Genomic DNA, 27,266 nt, shown 5'->3' on the forward strand with positions numbered 1-27,266 from the left:
GTACCAATGACACAATATAGCACAAAATTTACCTTGAAGTCCTGGGCAATTTCACGAACAAGCCTCTGGAAGGGAAGCTTCCTGATCAAGAGCTCAGTACTCTTCTGGTACTTACGGATTTCACTGCACAATATCAGAAATTGTAATAGGTAAATACACAATTGATCAACATGAAACAAGTAATTTACTCCATTCTACTAATGATCAAGAGAACATGACAATTACAGAATCAACATCTTCATCCAAAAAAGTACAACCACCAATACTTACCGAAGAGCAACAGTACCAGGGCGGTATCTGTGAGGCTTCTTCACTCCACCTGTAGTAGGAGCAGACTTACGAGCAGCCTAATTCAAATAACATACAATGTTAGATATCAACCAACAACATACATTTCACATAAGGACAGCTAAGTAAAAAAGAAAAACCTTGGTAGCAAGTTGCTTCCTAGGGGCCTTTCCTCCAGTAGACTTACGAGCAGTTTGCTTGGTACGAGCCATCTGAAAACAACACAGCCAATACTTCCACAATTACAACAAAAACAAAGAAAAGAATAAATTTTGCAGTAATAACCTGCACCATAAGAGCTTACAGAAGAAAAAACATACAGAATTAACATCAAACACTAAACAAAGATCCAATTTTGCTCTACAAACTTAAAGATTGTACCAAAATTTTCTTACTAAAAAACAAAGACTCAAATATCACTACTAAACAAAACATTCTGTTCTTCCATAAACAAATCTTAAAACCAGCCACACCACAAAGTACACTAAATTAAGAACAAACCCCAAATTAAGATTCAGTTTCTGTACAAAACATACATATTCTATAACCCAAAAATCCCCAAGCATATACATGCTCACATAAGTCTAGAGAATTAACTACAAAAACACAACTATAGAAAACAAAACCTAAATTACTGCTCTGATTTGCTTGAGCCAAGTCTCTTTCGGAAACAGCTCTGTTTACACTCTACCCTCCCCAAACCCCACTTTACAGAACTCCACTAGGTTAATTGTTGTTGAAAGCACTCTAAATATAATTTCATAGAAATTCCTAAATTTACAAGCAAAAATTCAAACCAATTCAAGAACAAACATACACAATTTTTCTCTAGTCTAGGAAATTAACAACAGAACCCCAATTACAAATCAAAAAACCACCCATTACACTACAATAAATTCCAAGATTCCAAACGAGAGATAATCAAATATTCAAAAGATCCAACACTTGATCAAAAACCCAATCTTTAAACACAAAAAAGAGCAAAACCCCAACTCAGATAATCAGAAACCCTAATCATAAAAATGCAAACAGATCAAAATTGACTTGAAATACAAACAACAATTCAAATAATTAACCGCGCGGAAAAGAAAATTTCAAAAATAAATAATAAAAAACTCACCTTTTTTCTTCTCTTCTTCTTCTTTGTCTGCTTGGTGAGCGAAAGTTTTCAAAGATCTACAGGTTGATACCTATATATATTTTTTTTGTGTGGAAGACGACGAAGGATAAAAATGGACGGTTGAGATTTGTTTATCTCTGTGTTTTCTTATTAGGTATCGACGGTTGTTAATGGTGCTAGTTGTGTTTTCTCCAAACTGATTGGACGGTTAAGATTTATGGAGAAGGAAAAGATTTGACGGTTGAGATTGGAAGTTAGTAGTTTGTAGTGGATTGAGAGGAAACAATACTCGATTCTTATTGGTTGAAATTTGTTGAGTGGTGTGGTATTAGGATGGTTAACTCCACTAAACTAGAAAATAGGAAGCTATATATTCATATTTGGAATATGACATGTTACGTGAATATTGTAGGTTAAAAACTCGGTATAAGTAGTTCTATACGTGGAATTATTTTGAGCAAATATGTTAAGATGAGTCTCGTTAATCATATCTATATAATTGAATGTTTATAGATTCTGCATAGCTGTCATGAATTCATTGTATCTCATACGTTCATTTAAAACCTCTTTGAATTGTCATGAATTGATGTTTTATGTGAATATCATCTACTGAAATTTCATTCTAAGTAGTTGTACATATGAAATTGTGTTGAGCGAATACCGTTAAATCATTTTAATCTATTATGTTTTTGTTTTGATGAATAAGTTAAAATCATTCTAATCTATCATTGTTTAGTTTTGAGCGAATACGTTAAAACCATTCTAATTTATCATCATTTTTGTTCCGAGCGAATACGTTAAAATCATTCTAATCTATCACCGTTTTGATTGCAAATTTGGATGTTTACAAAACCTCCCTAAATTGCCATGAATTCATTGTATTACATACATGCATTTTAAGTCTATTTTTCACCACTTACTTACTTACCTCTTAACAAGTTATATTAAATATACTTCACCTCACATTTGATTGAGAATTTTGATCTAAAAGGAGTTATTGTCCATGGAACTTCACCTCCTATTTGATTGAGAATTTTGATCTAAAAGGAGTTATTGTCCATGAATAACAAGAATATCCAATAATTTAAACATGAGACTCGTGAAATAATAATAGTTAGGAGAGCATGAATGTCAAACGCCACATCTGATCATCTCTTACTTCTTCCCTTTAAAGAAAGAACGAAATGGTGAATGGAACATGTCAAATTGCACTATGGTGAAAAACGTATTTAATATATTGTCGATGTATATAACTTAAATTGGTTCTTTTGGTCATCATCAAAGTAGGAGGAGAACTGAATTGGAGTAAATTTAGAACACAAATTGGAAGAGAAATTGCTCAACTAATAATTAAAGAATTCAACCGCCAGCTTCTATAATACAGGATACATATGAACAAATTAGCACTAATTCCTGTAGAAACCAAAAAAAAACTGAACACAAAAACTCAAGTGAACCCTTCTATTAGCAGCGCACAGTATCACCAATCAAATGCTCGGCTATTGAAAGACTAAATAATGAAGAAGAAAAAAACCCGAAATTTCTGCACATGAAATGAGAAGATATTGATGTAAACTAAATAAACCGATCACCTAAAAAGAATGTGTTTGTACTTCCAGCCAGCACTTTGGTAACCACGGTGTCTGACTGGTAAGTTTCTGGATCTCTTTACATCATAAAGGGAGCACATATATCACGTCTCAAGAATGTCAAAATCGAAAACAATCTCCAACTTTTAGAAGCCTTGCAAGTCGTTTGATAGATGGTTGAACAGTTTCAGAGTCTGGTGAGAATGTATCAGGAAGCTTTGGGAGACAAACAGGCAAATACTCATCGCCACGTTCATGCAAGCAGAATAGACCGAGCACAGCACGACAGAATATGAATCTGCACAGAAGATACAAGAAAGCATGTTGTTAGTATCTAAGTAGGCTCCTGTGGCAACTTGTAACAGTATTTCAATTGGTTGAAACAGAAAATGCTTACCTGAGAATAAGCCGTCTCAGAAAAGGGTCAGACAGAACTTGAGCCCAAACCAAATCTAGGTTAGTCAATGTACAGAGGATTACCTCCCACTCTGCAAATGCAGTTGAGATGATGCCATCAGCCTCATCAGAACAATCCTGAAGAGCAGTAGTGTGAAAGTTAGACCGACTTACAATTGCTCGGTAAAGCAACTAGCATTGCTGTGTACTTACCAAATCTTTATCAGATGAGACAAGGCCAACCAACTGGCAGAAAGCCTGTAAAGGATCAGCCAAGAACAAGGTGAACTGACTTCCAGTTTGAGTTACATCAGTGCCAGGATTCCTGAATGATGGTCTCAGAGGAGAGAGAAATAAAGCACTTTTTTCTCCTCTTTCTGCCCCATGTAGAACCTGAAGAGCAAAGAGGTGATGTATCAGCGAATAAATAGTCCTCCTCAAAGATAATTTTTAAAATTGAACTTGCAATAAAATAAGTCATACGTGAAATACAATATTTACAACAATAATTTTCCAACCACCCAAACAGATGAGAAGAAAAACAGCCAATACATTCGTATTGATGATTGGTAGGAGAAGAAATTGATTTTGAGTAGCTTTTAAAATGTACTCGCTCAACATCCCAAAATAAGTGTCCCCTTAACAAAAATCATGTCATTAAGAAATGAATAAATACAATATGTAGCTTACTAAACTACCCTATTTAATAAATGTCTCTTGAAATTTTTTTGATGAAGTGTCTGTCTCTTGAAAATTAAATATTATTAGTAAGTAGATGGAGTATAAGGGCATAATTGGGAAACATACTAATTTTTGTCTTGAATTCATGAGGTGACACTTATTATGGGACAATTTTTTTTTTTGCTAAGGTGACTTATTTTGGGATAGAGGGAGTAGTACTGAATAAGGTGGGAACAACAGCAGTTATATATTTGGAAAAATCAAACTGTCCCTTCTTCAACAACTCACCACTTCAATAAGAACCGCCTCACATAATTCAACAAACGTGATCAAGAACAATAAACACATAATTTTGGACATTCAGAATCCCAACATGTTATCAGGCATAGTAAGGACTAAAACATAACTACAATCATCTAAAAGTCTCGAGATATGTAGGCATTTGGAGATCTTAGATGTTTGTAGCTCAGGTAGGAATTCTCTGGGTAAGCAGAAAGGTTACTGAATGGAAACTGAATCCTGCAGAAAAACTACAGGATTCTCTTTGGCTATTCATCCCAATGTTCCACAATATAATTCTATCAGTTGAATGTAATTTATGAGAGCCAAATCAATACTTGGAAACAACTACAGCACAGAAAAATGATTATCTATAACAGATGTTACTAACCCAACAAAATCCGGGTTTTTTCTAGACACCGAACCAACCTAGATTTGTATTCCACTTATACTCTATGGAGCAAATGAGAGTAAGCTAGATTTTTACTTAACACTCCACAGTTTCATAAAACACTGAGCTTAAGAAGGCCAGAAAATGGAATGATGGATCCTCTAATTTGACACTATCTCATCATACGCTTACTGTGTTTTGATTTGAACAATATGCAAGATTAATATCCATAAGAAGCTGTGATAATCCAAAGTTTTTTCTCGTATCATCTGCAATTGCATCTCATTACTCACTAGAAGTCACCAAAATATTTCATTATTCTCTCTCAAAAGCATTATTACAAAGTTTCTAGACAACAAGTAGAATCCCAGACACACATTGGAATGTGTGTCTTGCTCAGGGATAGATCATCATCATTCAATGAGTTAGACACAGTTTTGACAAACCTGCCTTGAATGCATCGCTGTTGTCACTATCGATTATTAGGAAGAGAGGTCTTCGTGTGAAAGGAATAAGATCGCCTGGATAGAGGTTATTTGAACCTGCAAAAATCCAAATAGTAAAAATCATGCAGTTAGATTTAGAACAATGAGATAATCATGAACCATTTTATGAACAACACATTAATCAACTTCTGCTGGTATACCTCCACTTCTGCTAGGACCTAAGCACAAACAATTCTCGAAATATTGACCCGTATCTCCATTGGTGTTGGTATAATTTTCATGTAAAGCACTCTTTTGTTCATACGAAGTACGAGAAAGAACACTGTTTTTCGAAGATTTTCTAGAACTAGAAGAGCTTTCTGTGTGCAAGGTGGTACTCTGAATTGTGTTTCCTGGAAATATATCAAAGAATTGAGATTTCAGCCACAATTAGCATATCTGGAGCTGAATTTCATTGATTAAGTAGCTAACCAGATGCTTTGGTTAGGAAAAAATACTTTTTAAAAGTCACAAACCTGACGCAGAAATATATATTAATACCACACTCTCTGGAGGGAGCTCCTCACACATCGTAGCGACGACCTGCGGGTGCCAGAACAAAACGACTGAGTAAGGATACACACTAGGAGCATCAAAAATTGTAAAGGAGGAGTGCCAGAAGCAATCACTCAGATAGGGTATTATTCCATAATCGAAGTAGATATGAGCACTTGGACAGGGTTCACAGTTGAAGTAGATTATTTTAAATGGCTATTGTGGGTTCAGGTGCAAAGAAATCATTATTAACATCGAGCATTCAGGCAACATACAGTGGGCATTGGGCAACATAAGAAACAAGAGTGAAATTTCTAGTTTTACTTCCCATGTTTTGCATAGTATCAAGTGCTACCGCAATTATTTGTTCGATCAGTTCCCAAGACACGGAACTAAATAACTTAAACCAACATATCATCCAGCAAGATTAATTTCTACATTCCCCTTCCCTTTATATGAAGCAGTATTTCAGTATAGGACTCCTTAAATATAGATTGATCCAAATGGAAACACAGTAAACATAACAGAACTCACAGATATCAACAGTGGAACATTAGGACGGTAAAGAACGGCCTTCTTGGGATTGGGAGGCAGAGCTGGATCCATCATCTCAGCAGCCAAGTTAATATCTATCAGTCCAGAAGTAATAGATTGGTCAATCACAGCACCATTCACTCGTGGTTCAACTGGACTTCTTTGATAGAAAGATCCGCTGGGTTCCCATTCCAAGCATTGCAGCATTCTGTAAGTGTCCAGAGTTAATTCTGCAAATTTGGCCTGAAATAAAAATAAGGGTAGGTTAATTGTGCAACAAACTGAGCACAACTTAACACTGAGGTAAGTGGATGTTGTCAATACCTCATTTTTGTGATAACTTGTCAACAGTGCATCTCGAAACTTTAGCACCTTCTTAGCATGGAAGCGAGCCACGTACGGACGAGATGATGGATGTGAATCAAAGAGAGCACAATATCGCAAAGGCCTGGCATCAGGAGATGGAGAATGAACTCTTGCGAATCTAACAATTTCTTGCACCACCAGTCTCCACTCTTTGAAGTTAGTACCCTGTGAAATTATTACTATGGTTCATCTTACGGAAAGAAGTACAGAATTTCTGTTGAAACATAGATAGTAAGTACAGGGCTAAAGTAGCTGAAGCAACACTAAATTGTTTAATGCAACTGGAAGATGCAAGTGTGCTCCAATCACAATCAAAGTAAATTCAACTACAAAGCAACTAATCTACCAGTTTCTCATTGGTTATGAAAAGAAGAGAAATGATGGGTAGTTTGTTCAGTTCTCAACTTTGTACTTGCTCAGCTAGTTCCAGAAATTGAAGTATGAGAATCATCTCCTATGTACTAAGTAACCATTGCAAAACATATTGGTCAGATGTTCATAGAGTAAACGGGCATAACAAAAACTGCATTAACACTCGGAGCCTTTTGAAGATAATATGCAAATATTCTTGCATAATATGGACCATTGATTCATTAGGAGCATGTTAGATATTTCCTCAGACACACTTCCTTTTTAATTTTTGAGTGACAACCTCTACTATCACTAATATAGCATACAACTCAACAGATGTATATTATAACAGATGCATCAAAGTGTTCATATATACACATAAGATGTGTACAGATCTGTATATAAAAGACAAAAGAAAGAGAGAGAATAAAACAAAGAGAGTATTCCTTGACACCATAAAAAATGCAAAAGACAGAGATGGAAGAAAGTCGTGGAATGCTTGTGCAGGGTTCACCATCCCCAGACCCCAATGCAGCTCCCCCAAATTCATAATGTTAAAGTTATTTGCATACATAGGTAAGAATGTAAGTTAAATATTCAAAACGGTTAGAAGTGTGTATATATTTTTGTATACACCCTTATGTGTTCTTTCCAGAGTACAAAGTAAAGAGGCAATTAGCACTTTTGGCAATTAAGGTGAATTAAAAAACATTTTTCAGGCTACACCAGTGTTTTGGACGGCAAAAGGTGATAAAAGGCGACAAGGGTCTGCCTCGCCACAAGACAAGGCGAGCGGCGAGGTGCTTGCCTTTTTGAAGTGCGGCACCATTTAATACCAAAAAATTAAAATATTTAATTGCATATGTAAATAATCAAAATCTCAATAGTAATAACATATTAGCAAATATTTCAGTTCAAAAACTAAAAATAGATAGTACATACTAAAAGACTAGAACTTAAATGAGAAAAAAAGAACAAAAGTCAAAACAAAGGTAGAAGTGACTCTGAAGTTTGAATAAGAAGGAAGAAGAAATCTAAAGAAGAATAGAAGAAATATGTATTAGTTAGACTTTGGAATCACTGGAAAAGTCTGGCTAGTCGCCGGAGGAGTCTAGTCGAAAACCCTAAAATTACCTTTTAACTTTTAAACCCCTAAATTGGTCGCCTTGTTTTAAGAAAATACAAAAGGCGATGCCTTTCTCGCCTTTTGTCGTCATGGCATTGCCTTTTGAAGATCGCCTCGCCACAAAGCTAAAAGGCGATGAAGGGTCGCCTCGCAATGGCGACGAGGCAATCGCCTTTCACAACACTGGGCTACACCAACATAATATAGTGTGGAATGGTCAAAGCTTTAGGTCTGAACAACTTGAAGTAAGACAACAAAGGCACCAACGACTTCATTTCCTCTATTTCTTCTTTTTTTTCCTTTTCTTAGTTATAAGAGGTCCTATCCCAGCACAACTCTGGAGGTAGTCATGTAGCCAGTAAAAAGATTATCTCAACTGAAACTTTTCTCCATTTTTTAAGAGAGTGACCATTCTTCACTACAACAACAACCCAGTATAACCCCACAAGTGGGTCAGGAGGGTGGGCTGTACGCAGACCGGGTAGAGAGGTTGTTTCCTATAGGCCCTCGGCTCAATAAAAACAATGGCCATTCTTTATTATGAACTAAAAAGACAAATCTCCATCATTACAACCAAAAGCATACTACATGACAAAGCTGAGTCCATAGAAGTCATACTAGATGACTCAATTGTCACAAGTTCTCAATCACTTCAACCAATAAAATGCATGATAGAGCTTATCCTAGAGAAGCTATAGTATGTACCTCATTAGCTCTTTAAGTGCCGGACATTTGGCGTGTACTAAAAAGCACTACTTGCATGCTAAAGATAATACAACCTGCCTAATCAATTTAACCCAGGGGCCATTTTTTACCATAATAAGGAGCTGGAAGAGGCACCTAATTCGATCGAGGTAAAGACGGATTCTTGTTTTCCAAACACTCCGAGCGAAAGCGAACTTAAGTGATCTACTGAAAAATGCTAAAAAAAATCATGTTAATTCCTCAATCTAACAACTAAATTTGTGGTTTTTACCCTACATCTTGACAAATTCCTTTTAATTGATGGACTTCTGGCTTTCCAAATAGACTGACCAAAGCTGACTTAAAAATCAACTAAAATATGTTCAAATTTCATGTTAATTCCTCAATTAGACAGCTAAACTACTGTATGTCTATCATAAAAATGACAATTCTTCTAAATTTAAGCTTCATTCCCAAAAATTTAGAGACAGAATTCAGAAATAGCAATGACTGAAACCTAACAATTTAAATATTTACTCAAAGTTCATCCATCCGAGAACGAAAAATAGCAAGTTGTTGTTACAAATGAGCTTCAAAGCCATAAAAATGGAAACAAAATTAACAAAGAAAAGGAACTAGTACCGGAAAAGCAGCTTTACTGTCATCAACAATAGCTTTAAACTGCTCAACCAGCAGGTTCACCATTTCCGTCCGGTTCAGAATCAACGAAACCATCAAAAACCTGGCATAGAACCTCAACTCCTTAAACCTCACCATCCGATCTTTTCCAGAACCTTCAAAATACTTCCTGTTCAAAATCGCTTCATAGAAAATACACGACTCGAGTAAAAACCTCGCTTCACTAGTCCTCATATACTGACTAAAGTAAAGCTGACCGATCCGTGAAGCGATCTCTCCGATCTCCCAACGCTGTAATCCACACTCCAAAAGCCTCACCCTGTTCTCCTGCTGGTACTTCCATAACCTCATGTACGCCTTGAACACCTTGTGAAAGTAGTGGTTACTCGTTCCCCATCGTCCGTACGCCGGTAAATCCCGTACTCTTGCATATTTCTTCTCTGCACTTTCTACTAACGCACGAAACGTCTTTGGAACGACGTCGTCCGCCATCACCTCACCGGATTTTCGCACCTCAGCTAAGACGACGACGAAGAAGGAGCATTACTCGCCGGAAAATTTGTATATACTGACCTATAGATACATATATAATGGGCTATGGTGGGGTAGGGGGTGGACTTTTATAGGAGGGGGAGGGGGGAACAGGTAAGCTGGTGAATTTGAGGGAATTTTGTGAACTGTGATGATCAAAATATTCTGTTATTTTGTTTTTCTTTGTTAATATGATTTTTGGATTTTTCTTTGGCTTTTTTTCTATTTTTTCTTCTATCGAATCGCAATGACATATACAGAATTTTCACTAGTGTATATACATATTTTTACTTACAAAGTATTGTGTGAAATTGAAATTCGAACTTCAAAACTACTTAGTCAACCTTCTAATCTTGTGTTCAGTAACTTCAAACTTATCATATATATATACATGAAAATGTCGTATAATTTTTTTATCAAAAAACTAAGACAAACACCCTCGAGCCAATATAGATCCGATTGTGGTAAGAGATGTTGGTGGTGGGGCTTTATGGGGGTTGGATTTGTTTGGAAGTTATAGAAATGTGAGTTGTGTAAAGTGGATGGCAATGAAAAAGTAGGATTCTAGGAACTTGGGGGGTTTGTTTATGAGTTGTTGAAGAGTAAGATGTGGTTTGGTTAATTATAATATTGAGATTAATACAGGTAAGGAATTGATTTTTCTGTCAAAAGTTTTCTCATTTGACCTCGTTGTATCGAATTTATCTTTGTACAATTTATATCTTTTGTGTGATTTGCGAGATATTATATATGAACGAATTTATTTAATGAGCACTCAAAGATCAGTAAAGAATAGTAGCTGTGAATTTTTCTGGGGTTCTAAACAAAATTAGAATTGTGCAGGTCTGCAGGACGTGCACGTGCCATCCATAAGGGAGATTGAAGATCGATTTCCCTTAGCCAAAGTCTTCTCAATTGAATTTATCATATTGGACTTGTCTATATGATTTGCGAGATATTGCACGTGAGCGATTTTTTTCAAATAAATTAACAATGTTGGGATTAATATTTTTTGAATTGATAAGTGTATATACATTTTTATGAATATTTGGTTTATCAAAAATAAGATTATATATGATAGAATAATGAAATACATGAATTTGGCTTTAGATTGGATAAAACTTCTTTCATTTTATGGATTAATATTTTTTGAATTGTTAAGTGTATATACATTTTTATGAATATTTGGTTTATCAAAAATAAGATTATATATGATAGAATAATGAAATACATGAATTTGGTTTTAGATTGGATAAAACTTCTTTCATTTTATTTTATATAGCTTTATTTGAGTTGGTGTAAAAAAAATTAAAAGAAAAATGTATATTGATGTCAAGCATCTACTTCTTGTTCAATTCAAACTTCTAGAAAAAAGTTATTGATGTAAAGAGTCTTTATTTATATTTTAGATAAGTCGAAATTATGTGGTATTTCTTCATAAATTAACAAGTTTGATGTATATTTAATGCATAATTTGGATATATTGATAATGAAGATATTAAGGTGCATTTCTATTAGAAAAATAAGTTCCTTACAAATGGAAAAAAAAAATGACTTCTTTAGTGAAAATAGAGAAAACAAGTTTCACAAATAACATTACACATTTATTGTGAAGGGAGATGGTCCTGAGCCTTGTCTATATGGTTATATAGTACCAACATTATTTGTAAGTCACGTCAGTACAACGTAGCATCATGATAGTGTTAGCTCTGCAAGACCCACAATAACATAATTTTACTAGCAAGTCCTCTCATACCACGTCTTAACCTCAAAACAAAACAAATTAGGAGGTTGAAAGTAGGTGTAAAAGTCCAACTAGAAGGGTAAAGGGTCAAAATTAAATAAACTTTAAAATTAGGAAAAATGTAGAAAGGAGTAGCGTTGATCTTGGCACGAAATCAACAAATTATTAATTAAATCTGTCGTTGAATTTATAACGTGCATAAAGCCAAAAATTTGACTAGCTGTTTAAATGGAATCTAATAATATACATTCAAATTAATGAAATAATCAAATATGTACTTGTATTTTACTTTTAACTATTTTTTTTCCTTTTGTTTAATTTTTGTCATGAGAATGTCTTTAAAATCCACTTGCATTTGCAGTGGAATATTCAGATAAATAAAAAGAAAAATAATCAAAAGAAGTCTTGGAGAAATGATAAAATTATTTTATGTAACCTAAATTGTGAAAGCAGACATTAATATTTTTTTTGCATTAGAATAACCTATCTACATGACATCCTTGGAATGTGTCTCTTTTTCAAATTATTCTAATGCGAGTTGTTTTATACACCGTAACTGTCTTTATTTATTTATTTAAAGACTTCTTTACTGAAAGTGCAAACAACTATTTGGTGGCATTTGAACTTGATTTTTCGTTTGGTTTTGAAAAATCATGAAAGAAATAATTTTGGAAAATAGTTCTCTTTGAAAAGGTACTACTAGATTTTAAAACATTATAAATGCTTTCATATAGTTAAAAATAAATAAATATATTATTATTTTTCATTTCTATGGCTTGAATTCGAGACTTCTGCTTTTTTTTCTTCAATTCAATGGCTTAAATAAAAATTATTTTGAGAAATTTCATTTTAATGTACAACCTTTTCTCTTTTGATATATTTATTTTCGATCAATGTTCTTTTAATTTTTTTTCATTATTATTTAAATTATTTATAAGATTCGTTAACCAAACTTTTCTATCCAATATTCCTATTCCCTTTATTATATAAAAAAAATAAAATACACATAATCATATAGTATACATTGGATATGTGCATGTCTATACAACTTACTATGAATATACCTAGGGGAGGTGAAAGTGAGTCATTATTTTTATATTTTTAAAAATAAATAAATATGAAAAGTACACCTAAAAATCATATGAATACTATTTTCACATTTTCCATAATTAGTGGTCCCTTTGAAAGAATAATTTATATATATATTGACTTAATCATTCACACGAAATTATTTTCACATTATTATGTATTATTATTTTCCATTTCTTCAACTCCATCATCACCAGGACACGAATTATTTTTATAAGAATATTTTTTCCACATTGGCATATATAATAATAATAATAATAATAATAAATAAAAAATATAGAAGTTGCCAAAGTAAATTCATCTACTAATAAGAATGTTAAATGAGCGGATAAACAATATTTGTTTGAAAAAAAATCTCAAAAAAATCAAAACTAAAATTTTAAATATCCTATAAGTTTTTATTATGTTTTAATTAATACTTCTAAAAGCAATTACTATACAAATTCAGCGTGTTTAAGCATGGAAGAGTTCGAAACTCCTAGCCACAAGTGATCTAACACATGTTCAAATGTAATATTATTGGGTTGAGTCCACTCATAACGGCGTTAGATGGTCCCTAAACTCATTAAATATTTCTCCGCGCTAAACCCTAGATTTAGCCTATATAAACACCATTGTGGGTGTTCAAAAAGGTTTATCCATCATATAGAGACGGTTACAGTTTTCACATAAGATCTATCTTTGCATCAAAAAAGACATATGTTGTGGACCATAGTAATTGAATGGGGATCTATAATAGTCACGACTCGTGTCATCAGTCATCAGAAATCCTCACAAAAGCACATAAACTCTCTTTATTCACAATATAGCTAGATATTGTTTTAGGGGATGCAAATAAAGGCTGTCAAATGTGTCCAAAATATGTTATTTAATCACTTTATGTATCATTTTACTTATATATACGATATTATTTTTTGAAGAATGGTGTCCAACCCATTACCTGATAAAACGATCTTTTCCGGTAAAAAAAAATGATATTTCCCTTGTGTTCGGCTATAGCGGAAACCTAATGAACTTGCTATATAAGAGCAATTTGGACACCCTGGCTATAGCATAGCTACGCTTCTGAACCCAAGTTGTCAACTAATGTGGAAAATTATCTATTTTTTACGCTCATAATGATATATTTATACACTGTATATAGGTTTGGGTTAAGATGTAGGACAAACTAATGGATTAACATGTTAATTACTTAATTAGCATCCCTTATGAATGGTCTTGACTCAATAATTATTACATGGACAAGAGAAATTCATACGTTTCATGAGAATTTTCGACAATCAATGACCACGAGTCGTGGTTATTACAAACAAAAAAAATCTCCTCTAAGGAGAAATTCGTACATCTCCTAATTAATATTCATCGAGCATTTGATATTTACATTAAATTTAGATTCATATCAAAATATATCACATTAAAAAATAAAACGCTTCCTAATAAAAATAACTCTCTGCTTTAAAAAGAAAACTTGTTTAGTCTTGGCAATTGTAGCCCATTTTTTGTTACCTAGAAAAGGGTACACAATGGTTGTTTTCCCAACAAAAAATAAATATTGAGGAAGTTCCATAAGGCCATAAATTTTGCTAGCAATATCTATAGTATATCTATATGGGGTCCAATGGTCACTATCTAGTTGCTTTGGATTCCTAGATTTTACTTGTCATAATTACTGTTTCCCAATACTCACTAATTGGTTGGTTGGTGAAACAAAGAAGAACAAAACAATTAGGCAACCAAACACCTTGTGCTAATAAGTATTTGATTAGTTGATCAAAAAAGGATGGTTCATACAAGTGGAAAGATTTGGGGTATTTTACTTCTTGACTAAGGATACTAAAGTATTTAGGTTTGTGTGAGCTTATTTACGTTATCGATTCTCAAGTTCAAGTAACAAAGAAGGATTGCAAGTATTTTTAACAAATTGATAGGTAATGTAAAATTTATCAAAATTCGTAATAAATTCTCATAATATAGTCATTCTTAGTTAGTTTTGGGGTATTTTACTTCTTCACTGGAGGATTTTAAAGCAATTAGTTGTGTGACCTTATTTACATTATCGATTCTCAATTCAAGATCGATTTTTAATTCGAGTAAAGAAAGGATGATTGCAAGTATTTTTAACAAACTAACAAGTAATGTAAAATTAATCAAAATTGACAATAAATTCTCTAAGTATAGTTATACCAACTCAAGAAAGAAAGAAAAAATAGGGAGAAGATTGTGCTAGTCATTAAATCACCTAAAGGTTACTCGAACTGATATGAACTGGACAAGTCATAACCTAATTCTTATCAAGTTTTAATTAAATTTCTCATGAATCAACTTGAATTACATATTTCAAATCTACTCAATTCTTAGATATGCTAAATTGAGAGATATTAAACAAAATTTAATAAATATGAATTATGACCTTGCTCAAGCTTTAACAAACTAAATATTTATATTTTCATAAATTAATTTTACCGTTCAATATAAGAAGGGTTTGGGGGGTCCATAAATATACACCAGAATAAAGGCCTTTGGTCCCTAGCTCCGTGCATTTGTCATTTTCACATTTATAGATAGGGGGACCTTTCATAAATTATGAACCATTCATGTGTTTTTTCAGTACTATATATTATAAAAATATCAAATTAAAAAAATATAATAATCCTCCTGCAATTATTATTGTACTACGTATATTTCCATTAGTATCAAAATAAATAAAAGTACTTCAAGAACAACCAATTCAACCACGTGATAATAAATGACCAACTAATTGAGGTTAAAAAATATTTTATAATTTATAAAATTCAGTGCTTAAACCAAAAAAAAAAAAAAAAACTCATAAATCATAGAGTAGTGAAATAAGTTAATATTATTTGATATAAATGTCCGATGAAAGTATTTACTTTAATTAGACTCTCTTAAACAATTTCACCTCTTATGTGACATTTATGAACGGATGACGGTTTATAGTTTCATAAAAAGGAGCTGAGTGTCAGACTTTTAGACTGACACGATTCTAATAAAGAGATAACATATGATAATACTTTAGGGAAATTCATCGAAATGAGCAATATAAGTGATGAATTTATGAGGTACGACATAAGTTCGTATAGTATATATATTTTTAAGTTCGATGATGGCATAACTCGAAAATAAGTCCATGAGGTCTCTTGACCAATAGACATGATATGTCCCATCAGAATCCCAACTACCTTCTGTTTTGTTATTATCATAATTTACTCTTCTATAATTATTGTTCTTCATAAATCATTGATTTGCATTATTAGACAATTTCATTCAATTATTTATTGTATATAAATGAGTACTAAATAATTTGAAATAAGGGTTGTTGTACATGGAAGATGGGGTCAAACATTTGAAAACTTTTATGACAGTATAATTTCATTTATTGACTAAATTATTGAGGTAAATATTGTACATATATAAGGTATTTGTTGATTAATCAAATGTTATAAAGTTTAGAAACAACATTTTGAAGATAACTTTTGCTCCAACTTATGGTTTCCTCTCTGGTAAAGACTAGTACAACAAAGTTTTTTTTATTATTATTATTATTTATAATTGTAATTTCCGGGTCACCTTACGCGCACTTAGACTAATTTCACAGAATACCTATCAGATAACTTTATCCACCATGATTGGAACAAATGAAAAAAAATCATCTAATATGTATATTTATAATATCTACTGGAAATTGAACATGATACAACAGAGTTATTTAGCACAATAAAGAGATCAATATAATGTATTTTTTTTATCGAATAATGAAAAAGAGAAGAATGACCAGACATCAAACGATTAACAAGAAGGTTGTGGAGTAGTTGAATGTTGAATGTCTTATTAGCAATAAGTGACCTTATACCAATGTTTTGGTAGAGTGATAAATAGTCGCTCATTTTTAATTAAATGTTTAGTATTCAAGCCAGGTTAGATTGGATATAAAGTTACTTTTATTAGATATCATTTTACTCTTTGATGCGAAACTTTTTGACGCTAATCACAAATTTAATAAAGCTCAAATACAAATATCAGACACCAGCCAAACCACCCCTAAAAGAAAGTTGACATTGTACTCTTCAATATTCACTTGTTATCACACATATATTATTTATAAAGTATATGTTATTCTGTTCATGACGTGAAGTAAGATAATGTTTGTGTCTTTACTCATAAACCTTTCTTTTTGGCATTTGTTATTTTCTTGTCCAATTTTCAATGGAAGTTCTTTTATTTTGCTTTATTAGGTGAAAATCTTGTCTATTCTTTTTCCATAAGTACATGTGTGTGTGTGTGTTTTGGTGCAAATTTTCTTATCTACTGTCAATTTCTATGTCTTTTCATTTGGGCAATTTACTTATGCTAAGACAAGAATATCTAATAATAGCAAATACTTTTAATTTGATTAGTCTATCAAGTGATAAAGAGTTTATTCGTCACGACACAATTATAATCAAAATTTAAAGTTTATGAGTTTAAATTCTACGATATGGCAACTTATTGTGTTTGAAATTAATAAAATATTTTGAATACAAAAACAGATTCTGAATAAAAATTTATTAGGTTTGGTCAAATTTGTAACTAATGATTTAGACCATTTGGTTAAAGTCATGTACAAATTATTTTAGTCATCACCTTTTAGCAGCAAATTTGAGGCATAATAAAAAAATAAACTTTAGAAGGGGAGTGGACTTGGTAAAACCAAAACAAATTCATACTATGACTATTTATCTTTCATTAAACAACTCACTTAATAATGAGTTTTAAATAAGATTGTCAAAATTAATTGATGAAAAATACATAAAATTTGCTCAAAGTTTGGGTGGGTTAATGGTTAGACCGTTTATTAACTTGTCCATTTTGACCAACTCAATTCAACCTTTTAAAAAATTGTAGTGATTTAGAGTAAATAAATAGTCCAAATCGATACATATTTTTTTCTTGATATGTTATATATAGTTATAAGGAAAGAAAAGTTTAAGTAATTAAACAAATTATTAGAAAAAGGAACAAAAAAATCTAAACTTAGTGAGAGTTGGGAGTTGTTTTGATCCATTTTTATCATAATTTAACTTACCACATCTCAACTCGATTCAAATAACCTTTGAACTATTTAGCCCATAGTAACTCAATTCATTTAGTCCGCTTAAATCTAGCCTAACCTGATATACTCATTTATCCCCCCCCCCCCCCCCTTCCTTAATGTTGAGTGTACAATTTTGTTAGTCCATAAACAAGAGATCTATATATCTTGATTGGAAATGAATCAAGAAAAAAAAAACAGAATTGAATTGCTCATTAAGTGATCTGTTTAATGAAAGATAAAATATAATAAAATAATTATATTTTTTTTGTTGCTAAAAGTAATAAGTAAAAATGAAAATCTACTTTTAAAATACTGAACAAGTAAAAGTGAATGAAGAAGTAAACAAAGGAGTAATGACTTAGCCAAAAAGTCATCCAACAAATTTAGCACAAAAGAAATGAAGAAATGGATGGGTTCATTATTTCATCATCACCACTAAGAAAAGTGAGTTAATGCCATTTGAAGTTTGGCTTTGGAAAAGTGACTTAATTAAAGTTAAGTGGAGACACAATCTTTATCATCATAAAAGAAATAGCACATTAGAGTTCAAAACTCTATTGAGAATCTTCCAAAGCATTGTACTACCACTTAAAGTCAAAAGATTAAGAAGTTGAAAAAAAGAGTTAAAAGAGGTATCTAATGATGATACTAAAAGAAAAGAAAATATGATTTTGACCTTTTGTTTTTGTGGAGGATAATGTTTTAAAGTCCCATAAATAATGATGGCCCATCAAAAGTAAGTCCTTTTTTGTATTTGGGATTTCATTTAATACAAAATAAATGAACTTACCCCCTAAATTTAGGTTATGAAGGATTGAGTGGCCCAATGGTGGTGTTTGAGCTAGTATTCAACACTAATTATAGGTTAGTGATTATAATTCATGAATTAAATTATTTGAGGATTATAGTCCTGAGATTACAATTTGTAGATTAGTTTATCTTACGTGAAAGATGAGATAAAATAATATCAAGTTGGATGAAATAAGATGAGTGATTCATAATTGAACTTAGAATATAATGTATATAGTGTTTAGTTGACGACATAAATTTATACAGTCAACCAAACACAATATAAATATATTCTTGAAATATCTCACCTTATCCCGTCTCTCTCTCTCTCTCTCTCTCACACACACACATATATAATGGGCATTTGAAATTAATGGATGCTAGAATACTCGACATCTTAAATGTAGGTCCCCCATTGACTCTACTCAGTAAGGTTTATATATACGTAGAAAAACACTAACATATTTTTTCTGCACCCGAATTCAAACTTTGATTTTTCATGATTTTTATCTACTTCATTAACTACGAGTCCACATCTTTGAGTGCTATTCATATATACATATATTTTTTATTTTCTAAAAAGCTTTTATAGAAAATAAACCAACAGATTCACAAGAGAAAAACACACACAAAGTTTTGGGCCTAAATGCAATAAAGACCATGGGCCTTATGGGTTCCTTATACTATATTAGTCCAATAAACTACATATTGACAATTTGGCTTAATAAACATATAAAATTTGATATACAAAACGGTGGTCTTTAATTTTTTAATTCTCATTAAATGAAATTTTTTGGGTCAAAATATCCTCAATTATTTAACATAAGTTAAATAATATTTAATAAACAAGGTATACGTTAGAGAATTTTGGTCTTGCCCGACAAAAGTTTAGGAGAACTAAGAAGCATAACTTTTGTAAGTTCTCAAACTAAACTGATGCCTTGCGAATATTTTTGCCTAGTAGGGCAGAACTTATGTTTTACGATATATATATTGTCAAGGATATTTTCAATCATTTTATGTTATTTAATACGTTTATGGATAAAAATTAAATACCACTCCAAAATACGGATATTCGTGAAAATGAGTATATCGGGTCCCACACTTTTTAGGGTGTAATATTAGAAGTCAAGATTAATTGGAGAAATAATAATTTATTGTATAATGTGTAGTTGAGCCAGCAAAGAGACTCATTCATGTGTTGTCTTTCGTCATTAGATAAGACAATATATTTAAAAATTAAATTTAATTATTTATTTAATTAAATAAAACTTAAAAGTATAATTGAATTCAGAATAAATTTATTTCTTGAATTTGATATTATTTTATTCTAATTTTTAAAATGTGATAAATTAATAGGAATATTATAATATTGAGATAACTATGTCTGCCAATTAAAACAACCCTAATTAGTTGTATTTTAATCGACAAGCACTATATATATTAGTAGATAGCTTTCTTTGACCAAATATTGGAAAACTAGTACAACTAGTAAGACAATCCATACCTAAATATTTTATGTTCATCCATAATTTTCCAAACACAACAAATCGAATAATACAGCAAATCTTTTTCCTACTCTTTTTCAATAATCATAATAATTAAATTAAAATAATAATAATAATAATAATAATAATAATATGCCACAAACGGAGAAAGGGAAACTTAATGTTAAATCAAAATAAATTTGTATCACCAAGAATTGTAGTCGGATGAAGTTTTCCTTAACTAGATCTCTCTAAATAGAGTAGATAAAAATTCATTAAAAAATTTTATGTGATGCGAATTTGATTCATTCGGAACCCAAAATGAATATTGAATGAAAAAAAAACTTGCTATACTTCACTTTATATTATGTCCAATTAACATAACGTTTGGATTGAGTTGAGTTGTTTTACTATTTTGTGTATAGAAAAAACGTTCAGTAACTAGTTTGTTTTTATATTATCCTTAAAAAGTAGTTACTATATAGTATATACGTATATCTTATAATTATAAAAGCTACATTTGTTGAATGTGATAAAAAGAAAGACTTTAAACTCTAATTAATTGTATGATAAAAAGTGCCATAATTCTTATCTAATTTCTATTCCCGTCAATCAAGGAAATAGCAAATCTCTAGTCGGGTTCGCAAAGCGACGCCCGGAAACCACGGTTAAAAAAAAAAAAAAAGCAAATAGCAAATCTAGAAAAAGTCTTGGTTCAATTTCCCCATAAAATGCCCATCTTATTTTTTTAATCGTTGAATTCTATCTTCAACTAAAAGCCTTCATCAATATTATTTATGAACTTTTTAATGTTATCATCAATCAAGAATTTTTTTAAATTTGATTCCCTTTCAGAGTACATTAAAAGTAAAAAAAGAAATCAAGCAAGAAAAAAATAACAAAAGACAAAAAGAGAAGATATCAAACACTCACATTTTCTCTATAAAAATAAATAAATTTATATTCACAAAATATCAACATGGCATACAAAAAAAGACATCAAATCAAATGATTCTTCTTATCTTTTTTGTACTATTACACGTGCAAATAATACCAACCCTAAAAGTACAAATAATTCACTAAATTACAAAATATCCACCTAACTCATTGCCTAATTAACAATTTTAAATTTTCTTGAATTATTGCCACCTAATAAAATTATTAAAATTCCACCTCATCAATGAACAACAACCCTATTGGTCCGTTTCCCCGTTGACCGGATCAATTTTGACCAAAACCCTTCTTTCTTCTTCTTTCCATTAATTCCAACTCTACCCCCTCTTGCAACAAAAGCTATTGACCTACTCTTCTTCAACCCCCCTCCTCCTCCGCCGTTGGCGGCCGCTAGCGTTACGAACGAATAATGGCCGCCAGCAACGTCGGATGTGATCCGACGATGTCCAATTGCGGCCCGTGGAGAGGCGCAATTGGATGAGGAAACGGAGGAGGATATAGAAGAAGGAATTGATGAAATTTTAGCAATTGTAGTTGTACCATTGATCTTTGATAGCTTTTCTCTTAAACAACATGAACATACTCCTGGTTGTTGTTTGTGTTGTGGATGCTTCTTGCAGATAACTATTGGCTCCGAAAATGCCATATATGATGATATGATGATATGACGATGATCGAGAAGAGAAAATCTTGAAATAAACTTTAATTTCTCTATGTAAATTTGTACCTTTGTTTTTGGTCACGTAGATGAGTTTTGAACTTATGTAAGAAAAATATGAAGAAAAGGGTTAATATATATAGTGAGAAGATGTGTGGTGTGGTGTGGGGGTACGGGGTGTTAGGTAGGGTGGTTTTGAGGGGTGGGTGGGTGTTTATAGAAGGAAAGTGTGTGGAGGATGCATGGGTGAATTTTGGCCTCGTGTGAAATTGGAAATTGTGTATAATTTTTGGGGAATTAATTAAGAAACGTATAGCGACCGTGTGGGACACGAACCGACTTTATTTTTTCCCCATTATATACGTGTATGTTGTGTGTCATATACTCAGTTCGTTTTATTTTGCTTGACTTATATATTTAATATATAAATATTTTATTTTATTTGTCAATTTTAACAAATAAAAGGTTTGGTAAGGTTAGTTTGGTAAAATAACTACATTAAATAATACTTCATATGTCCAACAATACTTATTCAATATTGACTTTACAGAGTAATTTTACTATATTATCCTTTGAATATAATAAATACAATGTCTTGAAAAATGTAATAGAGAATAACTATAAATAATGATAAGGGTAAATTAGAAACTAAGTATAAAATTATTCATTGATTTCATAAAATAGACAAGTATTGTTTTGTTTGACGTTCTAAAATAGTATAGTGGACAACTATTAATGGACGGAAGGAGTAGTAGTCAAATAGTTTAGAGTTTTAACACCTCAATAGTAAGGTTAGTTTGGTAAAATAATCGTTAATTAAAACCTTTTTTAAAAAAGTATGTCCGGTCAATATCAAGTAATATGAAATGGAGGGAGTAAATATTTATGTTAATTAATTTAATGGTTTATGAAAGTTTAATGATGTTTTAAACACGTAATAAATCGTAATTACTCATTTTTTATGCAGTATATATTTTTCCTTTTTCTAGTCATACTATCAGTTACTCTACTAATTACTAATCACACGTGGAATTTGTATTTAACGTATAATAATTAAGCAATTCATATATTCAAATTAATTTTAAGTTGATGAATTCATGAATTGTATAAGCAATTTAACTAAAAGTTTATGGTATATATTTTATTTATTTAATTATGTCTCTAACACGCCACTCGCATGCGAGTCTGCTTCTCTTTTTATGGATCGGGTAAATAACTAAATGGTATTGGTATAAACTTTAATTCAAGACTTGTTTATTATGGTATCATGTGAATTATATAACTATTTCATCGAAATTTTAATTTATTTAAAAGAATAATTTTTTAATTTACTCAACTTTATTTTATCTTTTAACACAAGTGGTTTTAGTATATTATCCAGGACCTCATGATGTAGTGTTAAACCAAAATTAGGTAGCAACTTAATAATATAAAATAGTACTAATTACTAATTATTCCCATATGAAATACGTGTGATTTTTACTTTTTAAGTGTTTTTTTCTCGCACACAATTATTGAAAAAGATGCTGATGCGTTATCTTTTTTTAAATTATTATATATCTAAATATTTTGTCGACAAATTACTGAGATGAATTATAATATTTTGTAATGACGTACTATAACTTTTCCCTAAGTAGTCAAATTATATGTAATTAAACACCTATACCTAGAACATGACTCTTTTTTTTTTTTTTAATTATTATTATTATTATTATTATTTATTTTTCTTTAGGTCAAAAAAGATTGCCATATTGTTCGTGCGTGTGATGTAATACACGGAAAATAATAATAATAATAACAATAATTAAAAGTTGGAAAATGAAAGAGGGTTACGTGAATTAATTAAGTAGGCCATTTTTTTAAATATTTGGTCAAAGTATAGTCTTTAACGTTACTTTTGCGGCACAGATTATTAAGTCAAAATTTCACGTTAAGAAAATACCAATCCTGATGTGGCATGCACACGAGGGGTTCAACTCGAATTTATATATCGTAAATAATTTTTTAAATTATTAAATTATTTAAAATATATTTATAAGTGTGTGATTTAAAATCTTATAAAGTTGTTAAAATTTCATTAAAAATGGGTATGGTTTTTTTGGTTCGATAAAAACATGAAACGTGACATTTTAAAGCTGAAATTAAAGTTTTAATGAGTGGTAGGTGAATAAACTAATTTTAATCGGGGAGGGATATATACCGTTAGTTTTAGTGGATGATGGACAAATACAAGTCTAAAATATGATTGTAAAGGTATATTTGTTTAAAAGGTATAATGAAAGATAAATATGATTTATTTTCGATATATAATCAAGTGGAAATATGACCCTTTTTCATAATTATTATTGATATATAATAAGAAATAAGAAGACAATAGTTCATTGCTGTAATGAAGCTTTTACAACTGTATGTAGTTGGCTGGAGATATAATTAGTCAATTCTTTCAATTCAATATAAACGTCATTTTAGTCAAATTAATTTGTTGAATATCCATAAAAGTGTTGCTTAGGAAATTTCAGAAAATTAAAGACACTATTTTTTTTATTTTTTCTATTATCATATTATTTGTTATTGTTAGTGTTCATTTCTATATTATCCTTAATTCTATTATATTTTCTTTTCATTCATGTGGTATATATATTTACTTGAGCATGGTTGGTCCGGAACAATTTCTTTACACTTACAAGATAGGTAAGATTGTGTATACACCATTCTTTCTAGATCCCACTTGTGGAATTTTACTGAATATGTTATTTTTGCTTCTGTTATCCTTCTACTATATTTTCTTTTGATACCTGTTACATTATGAAATTAATACTTTACTTGAGCCGATCGAAGGTCTATTGAAGACAACATCTCTCTTCATTAAATAAGGGTATGAAACTTTGTACACACCACTAACCTTAATTAGATCCCGTTATGAGATTTTACTAAGTATGTTAATTGTTACTGCTTATTCTTTTTTCAATCTACTTATTCTCCAATAAATGATTAAAAAATCTTAAAAGAGAGAGAAAATAGTTTGAGTAAATAAATAAAGAGTAATTCAATAATAAATAAATAAATTTTATAATAAATTTATAATCAAATTAACGTTCTTAATGACTTAGCTTGTTCAATTTGCATTGTGTGCAGGAATTAATTCACCTTTAATTTATAAACCTATTTAACGATAAATTAACAATAAACTCTTTAAAAATCATATATTAGTTACGTACTATCGATAAATTTCATAACTCTTTTTTGTGTGCATTGGAAAATAAACACATTGAGACAACATAGACTCAACCAATAGCGCCAGAGCCTTATGTCAAGAGGTGCCAAATGACATTCTTTTATCAAAAATTTATCTTATTTTTTTATAACGTCTACTTTTTTATATATATTATATAACACTTTACATTATAAAATTTCTGATTCTGTCACTGACCGGAGCGATTGAAAAATAGCCTTACGTGGAGGCTGTTGTATGTTGTCAATAGAGTACGAGACATCCTACTCATTACATAGTTTACTTATAATTTTTCTTTTTTCTATATTCTTTATAATATAATGATGCACGTGAATTTGTCTGATGAACAAACGACCAAAGATTTATAAAATCTCTGATGATTCCTTTGCTATGTTATGAGTTTATATAAAAATATTGTAATTATAAGCTTTCGATACAATTGTAATTTGTATCTGTTTTATTTTTTAAATTATTATTTTTTCTTAATAGGATGAACAAGTACTACGATAGTACGATTAATTATGATAGGAATACATATTTAAAATTTTGAATTCGCCTCTAGCTCAAGTCGTAGTCATGATTGAATATAATATTTGCTCGACATAATTTGATTAAAAAAATAAAATTTTGACCCTTGTTATGCCGATGATAAGCGTTTGACCATAATAAATGATATATAAAGCCAAGATCGATCATAAAATTGATTATCAAAATTCATGTGATAGGTGTCATGCGGGAAGGGGATTATTGGGCAACACCAAGATTCTATCTATATCAAGGCAGAGTTGGGAATGACTTGTATTCGAGTCATGATTGAATATAACGTCTTTTGATAGACTTGTTATTTAAGAAATAAAATTACTTTGATATCATCAGTTATAACTTTTGTCACGATGTGCTTGATCTTAATTATACTTCTATTAGCATTCTCTATGTTACACTAATATTACCAGTCATAACTTTTGACACAACATGCTTGATCTTAATTATATTTCGATTAGCATTTTGTTTAAGGAAACATTAATATATAGTTCCCATGCGCATTTGCTCTTTCTTTGTTTCTTGTGTGGTAGACAATATATAGACCACATACTTCCCAAGAACTAAAAAAGAAATTAGTATCATTTCTAGAAATTAATTTATCACTCTTATTCTTACGTAATTTTAGGTATGTTTTCATTTTTTTTGTTTATATTTTTCTATAAATGTATCAAATATTTATTATGGTCAAAGGAGAACATGGTGTAATTACAAAATGCATGAATGTGTTGTATTTTATTGTACATTCATGCATGTAAATATTAATTGATTAGATCCATCAAATATTAAATTATTTACTAATTAGGTTCACAATAATACGATGCATATACCCTTTAATTCTTTAAATACAATAACAATAATAATAATTAATAATATAATCAATATAATTTTACGAGTGAATCCGAAAAAAATAACGTGTACGCATATTTTATGTTTATCTTAATCAAATAAAAATATTGTTTCGATAGACTTCCATCTCAAATAAAAATAATTATCTATATATGATGATATGTGAGTGGAGAATATTGATATTTTATAGTAAGTATATATATAACAATTTTCCACCATCAACGGCGAAAATGGAACAATCTTGATTAAATGGTTTAATTAGAGGACCATTTAAAAAAAAAAAAGATAACACGTGTTCATTATGGAAGTTTTATTCCATTTACATAAATGACTTTTGCAAAAATATGTGCATGTAAGTAACAGGAAAAATAAGAAAATGTTAAGTATACTTGTAAGTTAAAAAGAAAGTTTTAAAAAAGTTAATAGTATAACTTAAATTTAAAGAAAGTTTCCATCGTTGTTATAATGAAATATTGTTATAGAGCAATCTCGAGGAATTAGTTAAAGTGCACAAAATTCGCTCTTAGTCTTAGTACAAAGTTACCTGATACTTGTTATTGATGAAAAGTGACAAAAATAAAATTTTGATGTAGAGTATATAACATGACCACGACACTAGATTAAATCTCTTAAATAGTCAAATGTAGGGGTGTGCAAAAACCGATTTAACCAATAAATCGAACCGAAAAAAACACTATTGGTTTGTTGATATTGGGTTATTGGGCTAACGGTTTTGCAAATTTTTTTATTGGGTTATTGGTTCGGTTTCCGGTTTTATAATTTTTGTTAATGGTTAAACCGATAACCCAATAAGACTATACTAAATTTACTGGTCTTATTGTTAATGGTTAAACGATTGTTACTTTCACACTTTTTG

General features: G+C 30.7%; 4 protein-coding genes across 5 annotated transcripts in view; all 4 read right to left on the reverse strand.

Annotated features, from left to right (window-relative positions):
* LOC125837185 (protein DETOXIFICATION 27) overlaps nt 1-27,266 on the reverse strand; it is a 226,157-nt gene that overhangs the window by 66,237 nt on the left and 132,654 nt on the right. The gene's annotated exons all lie outside the window — the stretch shown is intronic.
* Nucleotides 1-27,266, reverse strand: part of LOC125837217 (histone H3.3) — a 193,867-nt gene that overhangs the window by 521 nt on the left and 166,080 nt on the right. The window contains exons 1-4 of one of the 2 annotated variants that reach the window (XM_049516369.1): nt 1,410-1,465; nt 429-502; nt 271-347; nt 33-123 (exon numbers count right to left, since the gene is read on the reverse strand). In XM_049516369.1, the coding sequence (XP_049372326.1) occupies nt 33-123; nt 271-347; nt 429-500 (240 nt within the window). In that variant the 5' untranslated portion in view covers nt 501-502; nt 1,410-1,465. Of the gene's footprint in view, nt 1-32; nt 124-270; nt 348-428; nt 503-1,409; nt 1,466-27,266 lie in introns of those variants that run through there. The other variant, XM_049516370.1, reaches the window with a different exon arrangement.
* On the reverse strand, nt 2,732-10,025 carry LOC125837177 (uncharacterized). The gene is made up of 9 exons (XM_049516323.1): nt 9,428-10,025; nt 6,583-6,789; nt 6,259-6,501; nt 5,706-5,772; nt 5,391-5,582; nt 5,195-5,286; nt 3,607-3,786; nt 3,395-3,531; nt 2,732-3,295 (listed from the first exon to the last, which is right to left on the reverse strand). The coding sequence occupies exons 1-9, from the start codon at nt 9,914-9,916 to the stop codon at nt 3,118-3,120; spliced, it is 1,785 nt and encodes a 594-aa protein (XP_049372280.1). The 5' UTR covers nt 9,917-10,025; the 3' UTR covers nt 2,732-3,117.
* Nucleotides 21,102-21,856, reverse strand: LOC125837215 (uncharacterized). The gene has a single exon (XM_049516368.1). The coding sequence runs from the start codon at nt 21,754-21,756 to the stop codon at nt 21,334-21,336; it is 423 nt and encodes a 140-aa protein (XP_049372325.1). The 5' UTR covers nt 21,757-21,856; the 3' UTR covers nt 21,102-21,333.

This window comes from Solanum verrucosum, unplaced genomic scaffold (genome assembly GCF_900185275.1).
Source record: "Solanum verrucosum unplaced genomic scaffold, falcon-dt-bn FXZP01000165.1, whole genome shotgun sequence".
NCBI lineage: Eukaryota > Viridiplantae > Streptophyta > Magnoliopsida > Solanales > Solanaceae > Solanum > Solanum verrucosum.

Excerpts from the sequence above, each read along its gene's own strand:
- LOC125837215 (XM_049516368.1), bottom strand. The coding sequence starts at position 21,756 with ATGGCATTTTCGGAGCCAATAGTTATCTGCAAGAAGCATCCACAACAC.
- LOC125837177 (XM_049516323.1), bottom strand. The coding sequence starts at position 9,916 with ATGGCGGACGACGTCGTTCCAAAGACGTTTCGTGCGTTAGTAGAAAGT. Across the intron at positions 5,583-5,705 it reads AATATATATTTCTGCGTCAG|GAAACACAATTCAGAGTACC; the intron begins GTTTGTGACTTT and ends ATATATTTCCAG. Across the intron at positions 5,287-5,390 it reads AGGTCCTAGCAGAAGTGGAG|GTTCAAATAACCTCTATCCA; the intron begins GTATACCAGCAG and ends GGATTTTTGCAG.